This window comes from Tachysurus vachellii, chromosome 3, assembly GCF_030014155.1.
Source record: "Tachysurus vachellii isolate PV-2020 chromosome 3, HZAU_Pvac_v1, whole genome shotgun sequence".
Taxonomy (NCBI): domain Eukaryota; kingdom Metazoa; phylum Chordata; class Actinopteri; order Siluriformes; family Bagridae; genus Tachysurus; species Tachysurus vachellii.
Genome location: NC_083462.1, coordinates 26,658,862 through 26,680,853, shown reverse-complemented (window position 1 = coordinate 26,680,853; position 21,992 = coordinate 26,658,862). Strand labels below are relative to the sequence as shown.

Genomic DNA, 21,992 nt, shown 5'->3' with positions numbered 1-21,992 from the left:
GGTGATATGTTTGTTCCAGCAAATGTAGCAGATTTATTGTGGAGTACTGGAGAAACAGTTTGATCAAGTGATTTGATTATTGGGTTTGTGTCTCTACTATTGGGATAGTGTTGGCTTTTCACTGAGAGATATGCAATTATTTTAGTAGCTCTTATAAACTGAATGTTATAAATGTGAGTACATGTTGTACTTTGACCAAACACTACTTGGATTCATGTCATTTTGTAATTCTTTTAACATGGTTTACTTTGATAGAGCAGGAAATCAGCTGTAATTCAACACATAAGTATATGTACAAACATACATACATGCATAATTGTTGTTTGCAGTTATTGTGTTTACAATGGGAAAATGGGAATGCAATTAAATTGGTTATGTTATGCAGGTTACATGAAACATTTACTTTCTCTAATCTACTGCGCACATTAGAGAAATAACAAAACAGCAAAATTAGCTAGACATACAGTATATAGAAAAATGTTTTTAGTATTGTATTAAATTGTTTCTACATTGTCAGTGCTGTGTGAAAATGACATAAAAGAAAATATTTTCAGTTCAAAAAATGGTTTCTGGCTTTAGAATACTTTTTAGTAACAGTTTTTGCAAGATATTGAACATATTCTGCTTGATGCATTATCAGGAATGCTATTTGATAGACAGTAATTAAAGTGGTGGAAATAACAGGCTTCATAAAAGAATCGCTGTGAACTATAAAAGAATTAGATTTCAGAATTAAATTGAAGTTCATCCCCTTTCTATAACAGCTATACACATTTCTTCATGAATAATAATGAATAAATTGACAATCCCCCTCCAGTGGTGCAATAATTGCTAAATTATTATTGATTGCAGCAAACAATGCTAAAGCGGGACAGCACAGTGTTCCTATTTTCTGTGAAAATACATCATTTAGATATACAATCAGCTTTCTTTGTTCTGTATAGCTTTATTCTTTTTTTTCTTTTTCTTTTTTTTTTTTATAAATGAAACCTGTGTAAAATGTATACATTAGATGAAAATATACGTAAGAATTATTTACAGCAACATTACAGATAATCTAACCTTCCATTATAGCAGCTGATGACATTACTGGCATCAGCACAAGCTACTGCAGACATTATTTGACCAGTTAGTTATGTATGTTAGATAAGCTCACGCAATGAATTGTATAAATTCAAAGTGCTTTTTTCAAACTGCTAATTACAAGTATAAACACCATTCATGAACTATTCAGAACTATTCACTACTGCAAACTGCTGTAAACACCTTGTTCTTAATACCTGCTGTCCACATAATTGGTTCATCTTTGAAATCTAACCACTCTGAAGGTTAAAGCAATCTAATCACTCTGAAGGTTAAAGCAATTTGCTAGCCTTCATTTACCAGCATCCAGAAAAGAATGACAAACAGCTCTATTGACCGTTTCTCCTTATGCAGCAACATGCCACTTCTTCCTCCCATATACTAAGCGTAAAAATTACTGTTTCTGGGACCTTTATCTACTCAACAGACATTCTACAAATGTTAAATGTAACTACAGATGGATCAATAGTAAGAGAAATCCAGATGAAAGGTATTCAATGTATTGATTTTTTCCACATGAAATTAAGATTAGAGGTAAGACACAAGCCCTTTTAGGTGGCTTAAAATCTTGTTGTCATTTTACTTTGTGCATTATTGATCTTCATGGGGGGTGCAGTGTGTAGCATCAGCATCTTACAGCGTGGTCTTACAGTATATGTGCTGGTTCTAGGACTGAAAGGACACAATTATGAGAATATTCATAGCTAAGGCTGACTGTGCAACACCATGCTGATATCTTAGATCAATCAGCAGGGAAAAAAACATTGCTGAAAATGTTAAGATGTGCAAACAAGTCCCGGAAGTGGGCAGATGTAATGTATACAAGTGGGCAGATGTAATGTATACCTATGTCTCACAGCAAGCTTGTAGTTAAATCTAAAGCAAGCTGCTCAGTGTATTTGGAAACCAATTTTAACAGAAAGTGTAACATCTATACATTTTCTGTTGGTTGTTTCGCTCTGTTGGTTGTTTGGTTGATACACTCTCTCTCTCTCTCTCTCTCTCCTATCAGTCCTTCATTTCCACCCATTTCCTCAGTGTTATGTAGCAATTTGGAAAGATAAGGCTGGCTGGCTGGCTTCACATGCCTTAGAGGAAGCATGTGTTAACCTTTGACCTTGCTCGTCGGTAGCTGTATTGTGATAGCGGAGAGCTACGTGTTGGGTGAGAATTGGCCATATGTGACAAAATTATGGAGAAAATTGAGAGAAAATGAATGGCAGAAAAAAGGGAGAAAATGAGACGGCATATAATCTATTCAGTGTGTTCAGCTCGAGTGCATTAAGTCATTAAAAAAGGGACCTACTGTATTACATGCTCAAATGCATACAAACATTTTTAAGATTCTTCTTTTCCCTCAAGACGTTGCTGCTAATAGCAATTACGAAAGCATTTGTGCTCGGTTGAAAGAATGTCAAACAGAAGCATTTTCAGTAGTTTCATAATTTGACACTGATAAAAACCCATAAATGAACATACAGTAGTTAGGAAAGGAAGCAGCCATGAAGTTTGATTGCAATTCTTAAAGTGAACCAAAGCACTCTTCAGTTTATTACTTGGTTTATGAAAACGGAAGTCAGATCATTATCTATCACTATCCAAGAGATCTTTATGTGCACATCATTTTCAGTTACAGGCAGAGGCAGGACATTAAGCTCAAACTCAGCAGTATCCATAAGGCACTGTTGGAAAACCCAACTCACTGAACATAGAAAGCAAAGTAACACTTCAAAGCTTAATTTTTATACAGAACTATTTAATATATCCTGTTATAAATATAGCCATTTAACAAGGATAGTGATGAAATAGTACAATCCAGTGCCAACTGAATGCATTCAATTAATCTAGGACATATTACAGAAGTCATAAATGAGGTTTATGAGCAAATAAAAAAAAAAAAATCATAAATCAATCAAAAGCAATGTGATCTAAGCATTAACCTCCACCATAAATCATGAAGCGGCACAGTTGAATGAATGACGGCTTTTATGATCACTTCTTAATGATTATTCTAAAGATAGAATCCAGGACATTTTAAATAATCACATTATTAATGGAGATATATTTGTTCTTTAATCTCTCAAGTAATTCAATGCTGGAACATGAAACAGTGACAGAGTAATGCTTAATAGCTACCTTCTCATCTCAATTTCTACAACTTGTATGGAATCAAACACCATCATAAGTGCACAGGGTTTTATTCAGCTCCAGTTACATAGCTTGGCGATTCTTCTCCAGACTCTTCTCTATGCTGTCGATGACCTCCACTGCAGCTTGTGGGATTCTGGTCCCGGGACCAAAAATACAGCAAACACCACTCGAGTACAGAAACTCGTAATCCTGCATAAGATGCAAATATGGAGTTATTCATTTAAAATTAAACAGGATTAATACTAAAGTATTCAATTCCTACAAACACAGTAGGAGACATTATGGAACTGTACTTCTGTATACTTGTTCTGCCATGTCAGTTTACCCTGGAACTATACAGTACATGTATAAAGAATAGTAAAACAATGCATGACTTCACAATGAAAATGTTTCAGTAAAACTTATAAAATTATCCATATCAAGCTAAAAAGGTACATTAAAACATATATAATCGGGTGTTTAAAGAAACAGTAAGAACTATGATACGTAAAAAGTTTAAGACTTATTTAATCACACCTCACAGGCATTGTTTGCTGTAATAATCAAGGTCATTTATAAACAATAAGCCGAGCAATTATTAGCTAACATTTGTCTTCCGTCACAGACTGGTTTATTTATATAGTTATAAATGTCATGAACCTTTGTAACATTCAAGGAGAAAAGGAGCTCTAACTAATGATTACTAATTGGCTATAAAGCACTAGAGCCTAAATCAAAATGCCAAAAATCTCATATACAGTGGAATTCAAAGTCAATAAGAATTGTTTTTCCAAGTTCTTGAATTAAAAAGTCACTGTGCTTGCATCAATGTCATCTGCCTCAGTTACAACTTAGCTTGTGTAGGTACAAATTATTATTAAAATATAAAGCAAACGCATGACTTGTATCGCAAATGTCTATTACTGCTGAACATGACTGATTTAGTATTTATCACTAAGACTCCAAGATATTCGAAAAGATTTTATACTTAAACAAAAGTTTCTCAAGAACTATATGTTTCTATTGTTGTCTTGAGGTTTATTCCATGTGTATCAGAACGCTAGCTAATATAGCTAGACTAAGCTTAGCTATCCTGTATAAACTGGGACAACGTACACAAGAGACTGTTTACTGTTCCTGCTTAGCACCTTGATAGAAGCTATTTGCAGTCAGATTTCATTTATCTAAAGTTACTCTCCAACAAGAACTGAATTATTACAAAAGGGGCAGTAATATTACATCATTTTGGTGGTAGTTTATACATACAGACATGTTTTACCTGTGGAGGAATGACTCCACCGCAAATAACCAGGATATCTGGACGGTTTAGACTGCGCAGCTCCTTAATGAGCTCGGGAACGAGGGTCTTGTGTCCGGCTGCGAGCGTGCTGATACCTACACAATGAACGTCTGCATCGACAGCCTGCTGAGCCACCTCTCGTGGTGTCTGTCATAATGAGAAGTGACAGGACATTTTGAGTGACCTTTATACACCCACGGACAGGATAAACATATGAAGCTCAATCTCTGATGGTGCAGATGTTAAGAAAGCAACACACACACACACAGCGACACACACACACACACAGCGACACACACACACACAGCGACACACACACACACACAGCGACACACACACACACAGCGACACACACAGCGACACACACACACACAGCGACACACACACACAGCGACACACACACACAGCGACACACACACACACACAGCGACACACACACACACACACACAGCGACACACACACACACACACACAGCGACACACACACACACACACAGCGACACACACACACACACACACAGCGACACACACACACAGCGACACACACACACACACACACAGCGACACACACACACACACACAGCGACACACACACACACAGCGACACACACACACACAGCGACACACACACACACACACACACACACACACACACACACACAGCGACACACACACACAGCGACACACACACACAGCGACACACACACACAGCGACACACACACACACAGCGACACACACACACACAGCGACACACACACACACAGCGACACACACACACACAGCGACACACACAGCGACACACACACACACAGCGACACACACACACACAGCGACACACACAGCGACACACACACACACACAGCGACACACACACACACACACAGTGACACACACACACAGCGACACACACACACAGCGACACACACACACAGCGACACACACACACAGCGACACACACACACACACACACAGCGACACACACACACAGCGACACACACACACACACAGCGACACACACACACACACAGCGACACACACACACACAGCGACACACACACACACAGCGACACACACACACACACACAGCGACACACACACACACACAGCGACACACACACACACAGACACAGCGACACATACACACACACAGCGACACACACACACAGCGACACACACAGCGACACACACAGCGACACACACAGCGACACACACAGCGACACACACAGATAGATACACAGAGACATACAGAAACACACACACATACAGCAACACACACACACACACACACACACACACACAGCCACACACACACACAGCCACACACACACACACACACACACACACAGCCACACACACACAGCCACACACACACAGCCACACACACACAGCCACACACACACAGCCACACACACACACAGCGACACACGCACACAGCGACACACGCACACAGCCACACACGCACACAGCCACACACGCACACAGCCACACACACACACACAGCCACACACACACACACAGCCACACACACACACACACACAGCCACACACACACACACACACAGCCACACACACACACACACACACACACAGCCACACACACACACACAGCCACACACAGACAGCGACACACACAGACAGCGACACACACAGACAGCGACACACACAGACAGCGACACACACAGACAGCGACACACACAGACAGCGACACACACAGACAGCGACACACACAGACAGCGACACACACACACACAGCGACACACACACACACAGCGACACACACACACACAGCGACACACACACACACAGCGACACACACACACACAGCGACACACACACACACAGCGACACACACACACACAGACACACACACACACACACAGCGACACACACACACACAGCGACACACACACAGCGACACACACACACAGGGACACATACACACAGCGACACACTAGTGAATTTAAAGGTCTGTTTTCAGCAGTGATCACTTTAGCCCAAATTGAATCAGCCATTAAAGGCTGTCTGAATGCAGCAGAGAGTTTGCTATGGAGTTTTAAAATCTTGCAATTCAGTTATGGTTTACATGATTATTTTATTTGGTGAATATTTGGACATTAATCAGCCATGTCCCAGTCCACATATCAGACTCCACTGCTCTAGATAATGCAGCATTCAGCCTTTATGGCAAACTGTGTTTAAATATTTATTACACCTCACGAAACAAAAGGAGCAGTTTATGAAGAACAGCCTACTTTATTACAAGGCCTGGTGAATTTATTGTTCAACACACAGATGTATCAAATCTAAAGCTATATATTAAACAATACTATACACATTACTGCTAAACCCTAGAATATTATTATGAACATGACTATATGTTAGCTGGTAAATAAATGTTAACACAAGGACTATCTGAACATGGCTGAAAAAATCCTTAAGGTCACAATCTTTATTGTAATACTTATCACCAGGCAGACTGATAAATATTGTTTGTTGATATTGAGTCTGTTTATTTCTTTTTTTTTGCTCTATATTAACCAGCCATTCTTAATGGTCACAAATGAACAAATTCTTCTTCTTCTTTTTTTTTTTTTTTTAAAAAACTGTCACAAAGCATAAAGATCACAGTCTTAGAAATCACCTTAAAAATAAAGATTCATCTTTGATTATATATATATATATATATATATATATATATATATATATATATATATATATATATATATATATATATATACACATTATTATATAATCAGCAATTAAACTGAAGAATTGTCATTTAGATCAACATAGAAATCTTTTACAGTTGATAAAGTAGATTTTGCAGATTTGTGGCTCACCTGAAAAAGTGGTCCGATGTCCACATCAAAGCCCAAATCGGCAAATCCCGTAGCGATGACCTTTGCACCTCTGTCATGTCCATCCTGTCCCATTTTGGCAACCAGCAGACGAGGATTTCTGCCTTCATGCTTCTTGAACTGCACGACCCTGAACCATAAAACACAAGAGGATGAAAGACAGCACTCTCTCACACACACACACACATGCACACACATTCTGGGAGAGGATTAGGAAAAGATTTATTGTTTTTTTTACTCAAGTGGTCAAGCAGTACATTTATAGCCCAAAAAAAAAGAAACAGCGGTCAAACCCATTAGGCCTGAGATTAAGAACACTTTAAAGCTGCCTGATGGTTCAGTTCTCTCTGAGGAATGAAAGGTTGAAGAGTGGAGAATTACATGAATATAATGAAATCTTCAGCATCTTACCGACTTTGTACGTTAGTGATCTCCTCATGGTCACCGAACTCGCTGCGGTATGCTCCACTCACCATGCGTGTGCTGGCCTTGTGCTCCCCGAAAACGGCTTTCATGGCATCCGTGATCTCACCCACAGAACACCTGAATGAAAAAAACAAACCACTTCATCTGTGTGTAATCACAGTCAATCAGAAAGCTACAATAAATTTAGTACAAGATGGTGAGCTACTAAATAAGCCCAGCATTACATCTTAAAGGTTGACCTCAACATATTTATTACACAGCTTTAAAAAGAAAAAAAGCTACGTAGGACCTTGGAAACTTCTACAACATTCTACTAATGAAAAAAATCTTAAATAATCTTTAATTCAATCTGCTAGTGAAACTGGGAAGCCTTTTGAGATACTGTAACTGATTTGACATCCACTTTAAACTCTCCAAGTTAGAGAGCTAACTATTTTAACATGACAGTTCTCTGGCTGGTTCATTTACCTCCTCTAATAATCTGTGTGTTTAGTAAAGGTTTAAAGCCACTTGTACATGTAGTGAAATTATTTTTTTGTCTGTTTTCAAACTAGAAATAAACTAGAAATAAACACACTAGAAATAAACAATACCTAGGAAGTAAGAACAAACAATTATACTATGTGTAAAAACTATGCAAAATAGCTGCTTATTAATTGTTTGTAAATTCACTCGCATTTAGATCAGCTCAACATTAACTTCACTTTTTTTTTTTAACAAAAATCCCCTTTTTTAGGTCTAATTTACTACTATCTGCTAGTTACTTTTACCTCACATAAGTATGCAGAATTTACTTTTTTTTTAAATTACTTACAAAAATACAAACATTTCTGAAGCAGTGTTAAAATCCTCAGAGTTCAGTCCAGTATTTTATACTGTACACTCTTCAGTAGTCTATTGTAAAAGGTCTTTATTATAAACACGGCTGCCCTACAGCATCACTTGATTGTTGTCAAGAAGAGCTTATTTAAAGAGCCTGACCCACCTTGCCCTCGCAGCCTCCACAGCCAGATGCAGCAGATTTCCCTCCCTGGTTTGAGCACATTGCTTTATAGCAGCTAGGCACCTTTCTGCCACCTCGCCATCTCGGCTCTCCCTCACCTTTAAAAGAAGCACATAGCATTCTCATCACTGTAGTTGGGCCTGCTAGCATTTAACTAGCGCTCGAGCAACAAATCTTGTAGAATCATGAAGAATATGTCAAATCTGATGGAAGGTTGTAAAGTCATCCATTCCAAACTTGGCAATCCATGATCCATCTGAAGCTTGCTTTGTGCACAGGAACATTGTCATGCTGGATCATGTTTAGGCCTCTTAGTTCAAGTGAAGTGAAATCTTTATGTTACAGCATACAAAGACATCCTATACAAATGTGTGCTTCTAAAATTGTATAAACAGTAAGGGGAAAAAACATATGGAATACATGGAAGTGATGCACAGGTGTCCACATACTGTACATTTGACCAAGTACTGAGTCTCTTGTCCTTCTGGCTTTATTATTATTATTTTTTTTAAACATTTGGAACAAACTAAAGGCCAACACGTAATGCAATTTTATTCATTCATTCATTCATTTTCTACCGCTTATCCGAACTACCTCGGGTCACAGGGAGCCTGTGCCTATCTCAGGCGTCATCGGGCATCAAGGCAGGATACACCCTGGACGGAGTGCCAACCCATCGCAGGGCACACACACTCATTCACTCACGCAATCACACACTAGAGACAATTTTCCAGAGATGCCAATCAACCTACCATGCATGTCTTTGGACCGGGGGAGGAAACCGGAGTACCCGGAGGAAACCCCCGAGGCACGGGGAGAACATGCAAACTCCACACACACAAGGTGGAGGCGGGAATCGAACCCCGACCCTGGAGGTGTGAGGCGAACGTGCCACCGTGCCCCCCTAATGCAATTTTAAAGTTTTTTTTTTTAGATGTGACACCAAGTGCAGAAATCAGCTATTTATTGTGAACAGTGTTTCAGCCAGGACAGATGTGTGTCTATGCATGCTGTACATATGGGTGTGTAGCATGTGGCCTTCCCTAAACACTAAGCTTCAGCTCATCATAGAAACTACTATGGGTCAGTTCAATTAAAAGTTTTGGATGTTCATGAAAGACTGATATACAGTGGGATCCAAAAGCCTGAAATTTTATTTCATTTCAAATGATATTACTGAAAACAACTTGAGTGACAAGTACGAAGTGAAATGTTTCTTTGAGTTTCTTTGTATTTGGAACGGTCCCTTTTTCTAAATTTTTTTTATTTTTATTTTTTTGCTTTAATGATTCCAAAAAAACTTTATGATCCATTTCAGATGAACAAATGAATCCTGTGTCGTCTGAACACATGCTTCAGTCAAAGAGACTGGACTTGAGGAAAATCTGACCTTTTGTACAGTACACATCATTTAACAATGGTTCATTTCAATAATTACTCAATTGATTAATTGCTTACAATTAAAAATGGACCTAGAAATAGTGCAGAATCTTATCAAATACTCTGCATTAACTTTATTTGTTTGAAATTTGTCAAAACTCCAAAACGTTCAGTTTTTTCCCATTTTTAAATGTAAAAGGATCTCCAGACTTTTAGTGTATTCTAATGAAACAGGCCTACAATGGACAACAAGGCAAGTCATTATCATTTCAGGAAAGTTTGTCACATGCAAGAAGGTAGATTTATTGTTTTTACTCGCGACAATCGCTTCAGTCACCTCAAGCTTGCTCACTGGGGATAAATTCAAACATTCAATCTAATATAAAAGTCTAATATTAATCTTGAACTTTTGTATAATATCAATCTTTGTATAATATTTATAATAAATAAAATATGATATAATATTTTATGTAAAGCTACTTTGCGACAATGTCCGTTGTTAAAAGTGCTATACAAATAAATTTGACTCAGTTACAGAAAACTGTACTCAGTATAATACAAAAGTTTATTACATGATTTAGTAATTAAAAGGTTAAACTACACTTTTTCACACAGGGCCATGTGGGTTTGGATTTTGTTTTCCCTTAATAATAAAAACCTTCATTTAAAAACTGCATGTTGTTTTTACTCGTCTTATCTTTGACTAATATTTATTAAAAAAATACTTTTTAGCACCACTGTATAGACACACTAAGTGCCTTATGCTCAGTCACGTGCCTCACACACAAAATGTGCAGACCATAATGACCGTCTATGTTAGAATGAAGTCTAATTTTCTCTAATGCTAGGCTGTTTTGTAAAAGCACCTTTAATGGCTTCAGGAAAAAAAAAAGCCATATTTGTCAGAGTGAACTGCAATCAAACACCATTATACATACAGTACATCATAATGGCTACTTATAGCTACTCCTTTCAGAGTTTTTAGTCCTTTAGTACACATTCTTTATATTAGTAAAGCCCAAAGAAAGTGAACTAACCTTCTGGAGTTTCTCGATCTGTTTTTGCCGCACAACAGTGTTATCGATGGCCAGAACCTCCACTGTCTCTTCGTTCTCAAGGCGATATTTGTTGACCCCGACAATGACCTCAGAGCCTGCATGAGGAATAAGCAAGGAGTTTAGCTATACATCACATAAGACCAAAAAAAAAAAAAGCAATACAGAAATATAACAACTGAGTGTTTAGGATCCTTTTCTGTAGATCTGAACTACAGCACAAAGCATCCAAAACACTCTAGCACAAGAGTCATAAAGTCCTAAGAAAAGAACAGCCAGTCAATACATTCAGGCATGACAGTGCTGAAAATGTGGGTCCAGGATGTTAATCACCACAACAGCACCACAGACTGCTATATGCTTCTATGTTAATTCAAGTCAATTTGCTTGTATAGCACTTTTAACAGAGGACATTGTCCTGACAGAATATAAAATGCAGATGTTCTGCCTAGTGGTTAAGGTGTTGGATTACCAATTGGAAGGTTGTTGTGTGAACCCCAGGTCTACTAGGCTGCCACTGTTGGGCCCCTGAGCAAGACACTTAACCCTCAAGCGCTCAGTTTTATAAAATGGGCGTCGGCCAAATGCCGTAAATGTAAATAAAAATAAAAAATAAAAAAAAATTTCAAGGTTTAATATTAATAAGCACTAATGAGCAAGCCTGATGCAACAAGGCAGATTTTTTTATCTATGTAATCTACATTTATCCACATGCCTTTAACATAAACTGTGCATAAGCATCAGAGTCTCCTCAGTTTTTTAATACATATTTGTTAAGACCAGACCTGGTAAAAAAAAAAAAAACAGCATGTAAATGGAGCTTTATACTGGCTTTGGATTGCTAATTCACCAGCCAGTGTATGTGTTATGCACTGTGGATACTCAATACGAAATTTACCATGTGAAAGAATCAAGAATATGATCGTATATCAAGAATAGAAATGGACTACTGTACTGCATTATTACACCCAATTTTATTATTTAGAAAAGCAAAACGTGTAAAAAAGAGTGAAATAATGATCTATAATCTGTTATGACCCTGAGTTAGGTCAAGAGGAGTCTCAGGGTCCAGGTGATTACCAAGCTGGCCGTGGGGTGGAAGGAAAACAGCAATATTAAATTTATCTATTAAAATAATAAACGCAGACAACCAATAACAATATAACAAAATAGTCCAACACTTCATGTTTGTTTCATTTACTGTGCTGTACAATGTTAAACACATTTATTTATAGTAATGTACTGTAATAGTGGTGCTAAAGAAACACACACGCTCGTCTACAAACAAAGGTGAAACCAAAATCCTAGCTACGATATACTTCTCTCGCAAACTTAAGAACAGGGGGTGGCACCCACTCCTTACCCAAGTGATTATTTATGATTGAATTTAATATAGAATTTAGAACATGATTGATACAACCATCCTTGCACCAACTGCTTCATACTCCATGTAGAAATCATCTCAGGCTGCAGTGAACTGGACCCTTGCTGCGTTCACAGACTCACTGCCCAGAGGTAACACAAACCACTTATCAAAATGATTATTATCAAACTGAAACAGCTTAGAGAATGTGTGAACATGAAAGCAGGAAGCACATGATGTGCTGAAAAACCCTGACAGATACGGAGTTTGGAGATCAAGGGCTGGACAGGACTAAATAGGGCTTTACCTAAAATCTTGTTGGATATACAGAAATATCTGCAGTTTGCAATAAGCAACAATTGGTAGCAACTGGCAGCCATTGGTTTGTAATGATTAAAACAGATTTTTAGGGTCCTTCCATCAAAAACGTTATTAAAGGAGCGAACTGATGAACCTTTTGTCCTGAGATTATTTATTTATTTATTTCCTGAGATCATTTTTTCTCAGATTATGTGTCCTGTTATTACTCATGATAACTGAATAGACCTGGAAGGTTTATTAATAAATGCAGGTTGATTATTAAACATTAACCATATAATTATTAATAATAATAGTTTTTTTTCTTTGCTTTCCCAAAGAATTGTTAGCTTCTTACTACTGTACACTTCCATGACATTAAAACAGCACAAAGAGTCTCGAACTGTGGAGTTCAGCTGCTGTGCCCCTTTGAGCTATAATGTAAACACTAATCATTCTTGAAATCCTGAGAAGAACATCTTATTAAACATCTTATTAAACATCTTATTAAACTCAGTAGTGTAATCATCTAATACAGATGGGGAAAAAACATGATTTTACGATCTGGCATAAACAGAGGATATGAATCACAGCCTATGCACATAATGTGAAAATTAGCTTGAAGAAACATGTAGCAGCAAGAAAATTTAAATATAAATAGTGCATGTAAACCTCTAAAACCTGTGCTTTCTAATACGCAGCATAAAGAAGGCACTTTTCCCTTCCATTTAGCTACTCTAAAATAAAAAGCGATGATGTTTCTGCTCTCTCATTCAGAGCTTTTACATAAATAATCAATCTCCCTCCTTGTGTATGTTTTTACCTGAATCGATACGAGCTTGTCTGCGTGCAGCACACTCCTCGATTCGGAGCTTCGGGATTCCCTCGGCCACTGCTCGAGCCATTCCTCCCATATCTTCAATTTCATTGATGAACTGAGCAAAGAGAAAAAGGCAGGTCCTCAAAAAAACGAGCTAAAAGATTGTACAGACTGCACAGCATTGTTTTAGTCTCTTGCTCAGACAGCAAAACCGAAACCTGAAACTCATTGTGCCAAACTGCATCCATTTTCTTTTAACGGCAACATCTACCGTATTTATTGTGCCTCATATTGCATTTCATGGAATAAGTAAACCCACTAAGCAGGTAAGAAATAAAAAACATTAAAACATTCGCTTGCTTTGTCTGCAATAATACAAAACAACTTATTACTTAATACAAAAGTTAACTCCAAAAAGATTGACCCCTTTAAGTTAATGCGTAAATATTACTGTAGAAGGTAAAAATAAGATGCAACGATGTAAAGTTCCACTCAACCAGTTGGAGATAATAGTTACCTTTCCTATAACAAAAAGAAATCTCACACAAGCTTCTTTGTCCCCAAATTAACACAGAAGTGGTTGTAGGGTGCCAAAATTAATGCTTTTACCAACCAACTTGACTTCAAGATTTTTACCCTGGTGAAAACCTGTAGCATGAATTTAAAAGCACAGCCCACACCTACAAATATAATAGAGGTTGAATTGTACTCCAAGGTCTTTAGGCATGGCCAGGAAAAGTCTTGTGCTGTTATCTTCCCTAGAGAAACCTTCACCAAATATAAAGGATAGGAGCGTCACTCACATCGAAAGCGTTAGTTTACAGAAGAAAACAATCACTATTAAAGGGTTATGTGATATTGTAAGGAGGAAAAAAAGCACCCCTATATGCCTATGCTGAAGATATCGGTCTCTACATGTATTATTTATGGGTGCCAATAATTTTGGAGTTGACTGCACATTATCATACTTTGTAACAGTGTTAAAAGTGCTTCTGAGTCTTTTCTTTCTTTCTAACCTTGAGAGCTGAATTGTACATGTCATTTGTAAGTGTCTCCATCATGTAGGAGCCTCCCCAGGGGTCGGCCACTTTCGGGATGCCAGACTCCTCCTGGATGATGATCTGGGTGTTGCGGGCGATACGAGCGCTCTTCACCGTGGGCAATCCCAGCGCCTCATCAAAAGAGTTGGTGTGCAGAGATTGTGTACCTCCAAACACTGCAGCCATGGCCTCAATCACTGTACGGATCACGTTGTTGTAGGGGTCCTTAAGAGACATTATATTAAACAGTGGAACTTTAGCTTTGGTCTTTAACACAACTGTGAAGACTGAGTTCCTGACCTCTGGGCAGTCATGCTTCAGTTCTTAATTTTATATAGATAAAAGACTTTATATGTCAATTATATATTAAAGCACAGTGAAATTCTTTCTTCACATATCCTAACTTTGGATGTTGGGGTCTGAGCACAGGGTACACAGGGGACTCTGGGCACAAGGTGGAATACATGCCAATTCATCACAAGGCACAATCACACACACACACAATCACACACAATCACACACAATCACACACAATCACACACAATCACTCACACACAATCACACACTCACACACAATCACACACAATCACACACGCACACAATCACACACGCACACAATCACACACACACACACACAATCACACACACACACACACACACAATCACACACAATCACACACACACAATCACACACACACAATCACACACACAGACACACAATCAATCACACACACACACACACAATCACACACACACACACACACACACAATCACACACACACAATCACACACAATCACACACACAATCACACACACACACACAATCACACACAATCACACACAATCACACACAATCACACACAATCACACACAATCACACACAATCACACACAATCACACACACACACACACACACACACACACACACACACAATCACACACACACACACACACACACACAATCACAGTGTGTGTGATTTAGAGATGCCAATCAACCTACAATGCCTGTCTTTGAAGATGGGGAGGAAACCGGAGTACCCAGAGGAAACCTCAAACCAGGCAGTTTGAGGCAAACTTGCTAAAGACAAAGTCACCATCCCTCAGCCAGAGGGATATTCAGTGCTGTTTATTTTGACCAAACTGAAGTCATAATGCATTGAGTTAATAGGTCTGTCAGAGAAAATTACACAGTTTAAACATTATACTTTTAGAACTTTCATAAAATCTATGGGCAAAAACACATTCTAATGATCAAGCTCTTTTGACTCCAGTGTTTGGGAATCTCTACTATTGATGTTAAACCATATGTAGGAAGCATATATAGTTAATGGGACGTTATTAGAGATTGCAGCTTTAACAGAAATGAATATTACTGTATGAAGAACAAAAAAAACATAGATTATGACGTGGAATTCAGGTAACATGACAAATGTAGACTGTAACATAACAACAGTAACAGGAGAACATTACTGTGATTAGATAAATACAGCTAAAGCTTGTAATCAAAGTATGATGTCACCTCTTCTATGGCAATCACTCTAGGAAGTAAAATGGACATGACAAAGGAATTGAACAGCTTCTCTGGTTACAGACCTGCTCAGTCAGAGACCATCCTGATGTCTGACAGTGAGTCCTTAAAAGCAGAGACTTCGAGTTCTTGGGCTGAAACTTTTCTTTAATCAGCGTAGCCCAGAGGCGGCGTGCAGCTCTCATCTTGGCGATCTCCATGTAAAAGTTCATACCAATACCCCAGAAGAAAGACAACCTGGGAGACACAGAAAATGGGGTCAGAACACTTGCTGAATATCATTAGAGAAATTGGGATCCAAGCTTAGATAATAAACTGAGTAAGGTTACATATTTTCAAATCTGTAAAAACTGTATTCATGTATGAAAAAAAACAGCTAACTTATATATGATTTTATAGAGGTACAATTCTAATAAAATAATCATCCTACAAAGTCTGAATGCCAAGACAGTTAAAAGTCTGTAGCGCCACCTGGTGGTGCCAGTGCTGCCCTACAGAACTGTTACTGAACGTCTTCTATGTAAATCTGCTTCAACTCAATTCATTATTTTGTTTTATAGAACATTAAATGGACATTTTAACAAAGCAGCTTTACAGAAATATATAAATTCATTATGTAAACTGATCAATTTCTCCATAATGAGCATGCCATAGGTGACTGCGGCAAGAAAAAACTCCCTCAGACGATATGAGGACGAAACCTCGAGAGGATTCAGAAAGAAATCGACAACGTCGTTATCAATCATTTACCTTCTATTATTGTACAACTATACGCTCAAAAAGTGTGCTTATGTAACCAGGAAATTCATTCAGGTCAAACCATGAAGTGTATTTTGATGTTACAGCACAAATCAGAGGACAACAAACACCACACATAAAGGGGACAAAAGTCACCCGATAAAATAAAGTGAAATCTTTTATTTATGTTGTGGGTGTTCAAATGCTGATGATAAAACACACACACACAGACATACAGACACGCACAGACACACACAGACAGACATACACACGCACAGACACACACAGACAGACAGACACACACAGACAGACAGACACACACAGACAGACAGACACACAGACAGACAGACACACGCACAGACACACAGACAGACACACAGACAGACACACAGACAGACACACAGACAGACACACAGACAGACACACAGACAGACAGACACACACACAGACAGACAGACACACACAGACAGACAGACACACACAGACAGACAGACAGACACAGACAGACAGACAGACACAGACAGACAGACAGACAGACACACACAGACAGACACACACAGACAGACAGACACACACGCACAGACAGACACAGACAGACAGACAGACACACACAGACAGACAGACACACACAGACAGACAGACACACACAGACAGACAGACACACACAGACAGACAGACAGACAGACACACACACAGACAGACACACACAGACAGACACACACACAGACAAACAGACACACACGCACAGACAGACACAGACAGACAGACAGACACACACAGACAGACAGACAGACACACACAGACACACACACACAGACACACACACACAGACACACACACACAGACACACACACACAGACACACACACACAGACACACACACACACAGACACACACACACAGACACACACACACACAGACAGACAGACAGACACACACAGACAGACACAGACAGACAGACAGACACACACAGACAGACAGACACACACAGACAGACAGACACACACAGACAGACAGACACACATACACACCATGAATATCCAGTACAAGTTCTGCTTAAATATGAAATGAAACTAATCGAATGCTTTGAAAGATGCAGTGTGTGAAACAGAATTTTTAACACAACACGTCACATGCACTGAGCCAGAAGTGACAGCTGACCTGGGTGCAAATTCATCGATGGTGAGACCTGCCTTCAAACCAGTTCTGCAGTACTCCAGCCCATTAGCAATGGTGTAGGCCAGCTCCAGCACAGCATCAGCCCCAGCCTCTTGTAAATGATAGCCACTGATTGAGATGGAGTTAAACTTGGGCATGTTCTGACACGGAGGAAAAGCCATAAATATCAGTATCATCCAATCACGTAGCAGGAATTATTATTTTTATTGTTTTTTTTACTATAAATTTTAGTATTTTTATTAGAATTATTATTGTTACTTTTTTTTACTATAAAGTATTACTTATTACAATAAATATTATGTTTCTAAATTATGCTTCAAATGTTTATAGGTATATTTGATTTATATATAGAATACATTTGACCGCAAACATCTGTGTTTAGAATTACATACATTAGATTAACCTTTCTAATAATTGTATTCATTAATTATTATTATATATTATATGTAATATGTATTTATATATATGTGAATTATTATAAATTATATATATATATATATATATATATATATATATATATATATATATATATATATATATATATATATATATATATTAATAAAATAAACTGTATTTTAGTTGCATTTCTTGAGTAAATAATGAGAAATGATCAAGACTCTACTAGTGATTTTCTGGATCTATAAAGAGATTCTGTCGAATAATTACAGGAGGAAGAACATAAAGTGATCATCATAAGCCATACCTTTGAAGTGTAGGCAAAAATGTCTGCGATGGCGTGCATGGAGGGCTCCGGAGGAAAGATGTATGTATTTCGGACCATGAACTCTTTGAGGATGTCGTTCTGGATGGTGCCGGTGAGTTTGGCTTTGTCTACGCCTTGCTCCTCTCCCGTCACTACGAACATGGCCAGGATGGGAATCACTGCGCCGTTCATGGTCATGGACACGGACATCTTCTCCAGAGGAATTCCGTCAAACAGCATCTTCATGTCCTCCACTGTGTCGATGGCTACGCCGGCCATGCCAACGTCACCGTGCACTCTGGGATTGTCTGAATCATAGCCTCTGTGCGTGGGGAGGTCAAAGGCTACAGACAAGCCTTGCTGTCCCGCTGTGAGAAAGAGGCAAAGAGTGTAGACCAGAAAATCTATTTAATGATGGTTTAATTAATGATGGTTCCACAGGGTCAAACACACACACATATTATATATATATATATATATATATACATACATACACACACACATATATATATACAGTTGAGGCCAAAATTATTAGCCCCCCAGGAATTTTGGAACATTTTCCTAAAGATCTTTCCAATGTTTGCAGCATTGATAAAACTTGATATAATCAAACATTCGCCAGTGCTATTTAGTAGCTTTTGGTACATTTTGGAATATAAAATACATTTTTAGGCTTGCTTTATAATCAAATATAGTGAAAATGGGGTGGTCAAAAATATTAGCCCCTTGTGAATATTTGCTTTCAAAACACACCCAATTAATCAATCAGCTTTCAAAACACACCTAATTAATCAATCAGCTTTCAAACCACACCTGTGCAGTCAATTGGCTTCCTAACAACACCTGGGCATTCAATCAGCATTAAAGGACTCCAAGGAACAGGGCACTTGAACACATTATTGGGAGAGACTACTTTTACTCACCATGCCAAAGACAAAGGAAATCAGTCTTGAGCTCAGAAAGAAGATAGTGGAGGCTCATGATAAGGGGGAAGGCTATACTGCCATTTCCAAGCTTTTCACAGTGTCTAGAACCGCCGTACGTTGCATCATTGCCAAGTACAAGGAGACAAATTCTGTAAGAAACAAACCTGGGCATGGTCGTAAGCGCAAGATTTCAAGAACCCTGGAGAGGAAAATAGTCAGAGATATCAGCAAGATGCCCCAGACATCTGCCAAGATGATTGTTGCTGACCTGGCCTCTTCTGGAGTTGATGTTTCAAGGAACACAGTTGTGAGGGCTCTTCATCGTGGTGGGCTTCAGGGCCATCGTCCCAGAAGAACCCCTTTACTCAAACAGCGGCACATCACAGCTAGACTGAGGTTTGCCCGTGAACATTTGAAAGGTAAAGATGAGTTTTGGGAGTCTGTGCTTTGGTCTGATGAGACTAAACTGGAACTGTTTGGGCACATGGATGTTGCTTATGTTTGGCGAAGAAAGGGTGAGACCTTCAACCCTAAGAACACAGTTCCCACAGTTAAACATGGTGGTGGGAGCATCATGCTGTGGGGCTGTTTTGCAGCTTCAGGCACAGGGAGCCTTGTTCGGGTGCATGGCATCATGAAAAAAGAAAATTATGTTGACATTTTGAGGGATAATATGCAGAAATCTGCTCGTAGTCTAGCCTTAGGTCGTCGCTGGGTCTTCCAACAAGACAATGACCCAAAGCATACATCGAAATTGGTCCAACAGTTCCTGAAGGATACCAAAACAAAGGTCCTGGAGTGGCCCGCACAGAGCCCAGACCTCAATCCTATTGAGAATCTGTGGCGAGTGCTCAAAGTGAATGTCCATGCTCGGAAACCACGTAATTTGGACCAGCTGGAGCAATTTGCAATGGAAGAATGGGCTAAAATCCCTCAGGAAACCTGTGCCAACCTAGTAAAGAACTACTCTAAGAGGTTGTTGTCAGTTGTGGCTCAGAAAGGGTTCACTATTGACTATTAATGACCGGGGGCTAATAATTTTGGACGTTTCATTTTTGCCCTTTCTTGTTTCAACTCACTATTTCAATTAAATATCCTAATCAAACTTAGTGGAGATTTTGTCTTTGTTATTTTGGAAACAAACACACTATAAAACACTTGTTGTTAATGGTCATTTCCATGGAGAAATCAAGAGTTTTGTCTAATTTCATAAGGGGGCTAATAATTTTGGCCTCAACTGTATATATATATATATCACTACATTTAAACATCTCTCTAGTGAATTAAATAGGAGCAAGATCCTAATAAAGCAGGTATAGTATTATTAGTACTAAAGCATGTCAGTATGAAAACCTACTTTTTTTTATTTTGCATCGTTTGTTGCAAACGGGTGTCACAAACGTGTGTCGTTTTTTTTTCTCCATCTCCATTTCATTTAATGTAAGTGTTTAAGTGATTCTAAAGACTCACATTAAAAATGTGAAAACACAAAAAAAAAGTCTTTTTCTCTAATTTATCTCACACGTTGAACGTTTTCTTCGGACTATCTCTTTTACGTCAGGTTAAAGGTATCCGCATGTATCCTTACCTTAAACATAATGCGTCTCAAAGCAACGTTAAAGCCATTTTAAACTTCATTCGTACTTCATTCGATTCTAGAATAATTTTGCTTCAATGTTTTCGTGATTTTCACATAATCATTGTCACACAACCTGAGCCCTGAGTGATGCTAGTCCTGGATCTCCTGCATTCTAGAACAGGCATGAAGTGCACATGAACAATCCCCTGTTAGTATCTCCTTCATTCTGTACTGATTTATTCAAAAACATGTTTAAATATCTAATCATTTTTAATGCTGGAAAAGAGAAGCCTCTGTATTTGCATCTATTTCTTGTACATTAAACTGGCCACAAAGATTCACCATAGGTTAAGCTGCAGTCTGTTTGGCCACACACACACACGTCGGTGCACTTGTTCCAGATTTCAACAAACGTTTCGTTACCGTTTACTTGTCAAGAAAAGTTAATCACACTACATCACATCTTTATAAATTAGTCCAGAGATTTAACTGAAACATTAGAGGGTAAGCGAGTTAGTCTTTTGTGTGTTTGGTACAAAACAAATCTGCAGATGTTTGTATGCACGGCTTGGCAGGAGGAGATC

The 21,992-nt window shown here is 38.6% G+C and overlaps 1 protein-coding gene across 1 annotated transcript in view; it reads right to left on the bottom strand.

The window, feature by feature from the left end:
- Nucleotides 1-2,822: 2,822 nt before the first annotated feature.
- mmut (methylmalonyl CoA mutase) overlaps nucleotides 2,823-21,992 on the bottom strand; it is a 22,346-nt gene continuing 3,176 nt past the window's right edge. Inside the window, exons 3-13 of the mRNA XM_060866513.1 lie at nucleotides 18,904-19,271; nucleotides 18,183-18,340; nucleotides 16,350-16,521; nucleotides 14,733-14,981; nucleotides 13,720-13,831; nucleotides 11,219-11,334; nucleotides 8,784-8,899; nucleotides 7,784-7,915; nucleotides 7,355-7,502; nucleotides 4,493-4,660; nucleotides 2,823-3,423 (exon numbers count right to left, since the gene is read on the bottom strand). Of these exons, the coding sequence (XP_060722496.1) occupies nucleotides 3,295-3,423; nucleotides 4,493-4,660; nucleotides 7,355-7,502; nucleotides 7,784-7,915; nucleotides 8,784-8,899; nucleotides 11,219-11,334; nucleotides 13,720-13,831; nucleotides 14,733-14,981; nucleotides 16,350-16,521; nucleotides 18,183-18,340; nucleotides 18,904-19,271 (1,868 nt within the window). The 3' untranslated portion in view covers nucleotides 2,823-3,294. The remainder of the gene's footprint in view (nucleotides 3,424-4,492; nucleotides 4,661-7,354; nucleotides 7,503-7,783; nucleotides 7,916-8,783; nucleotides 8,900-11,218; nucleotides 11,335-13,719; nucleotides 13,832-14,732; nucleotides 14,982-16,349; nucleotides 16,522-18,182; nucleotides 18,341-18,903; nucleotides 19,272-21,992) is intronic.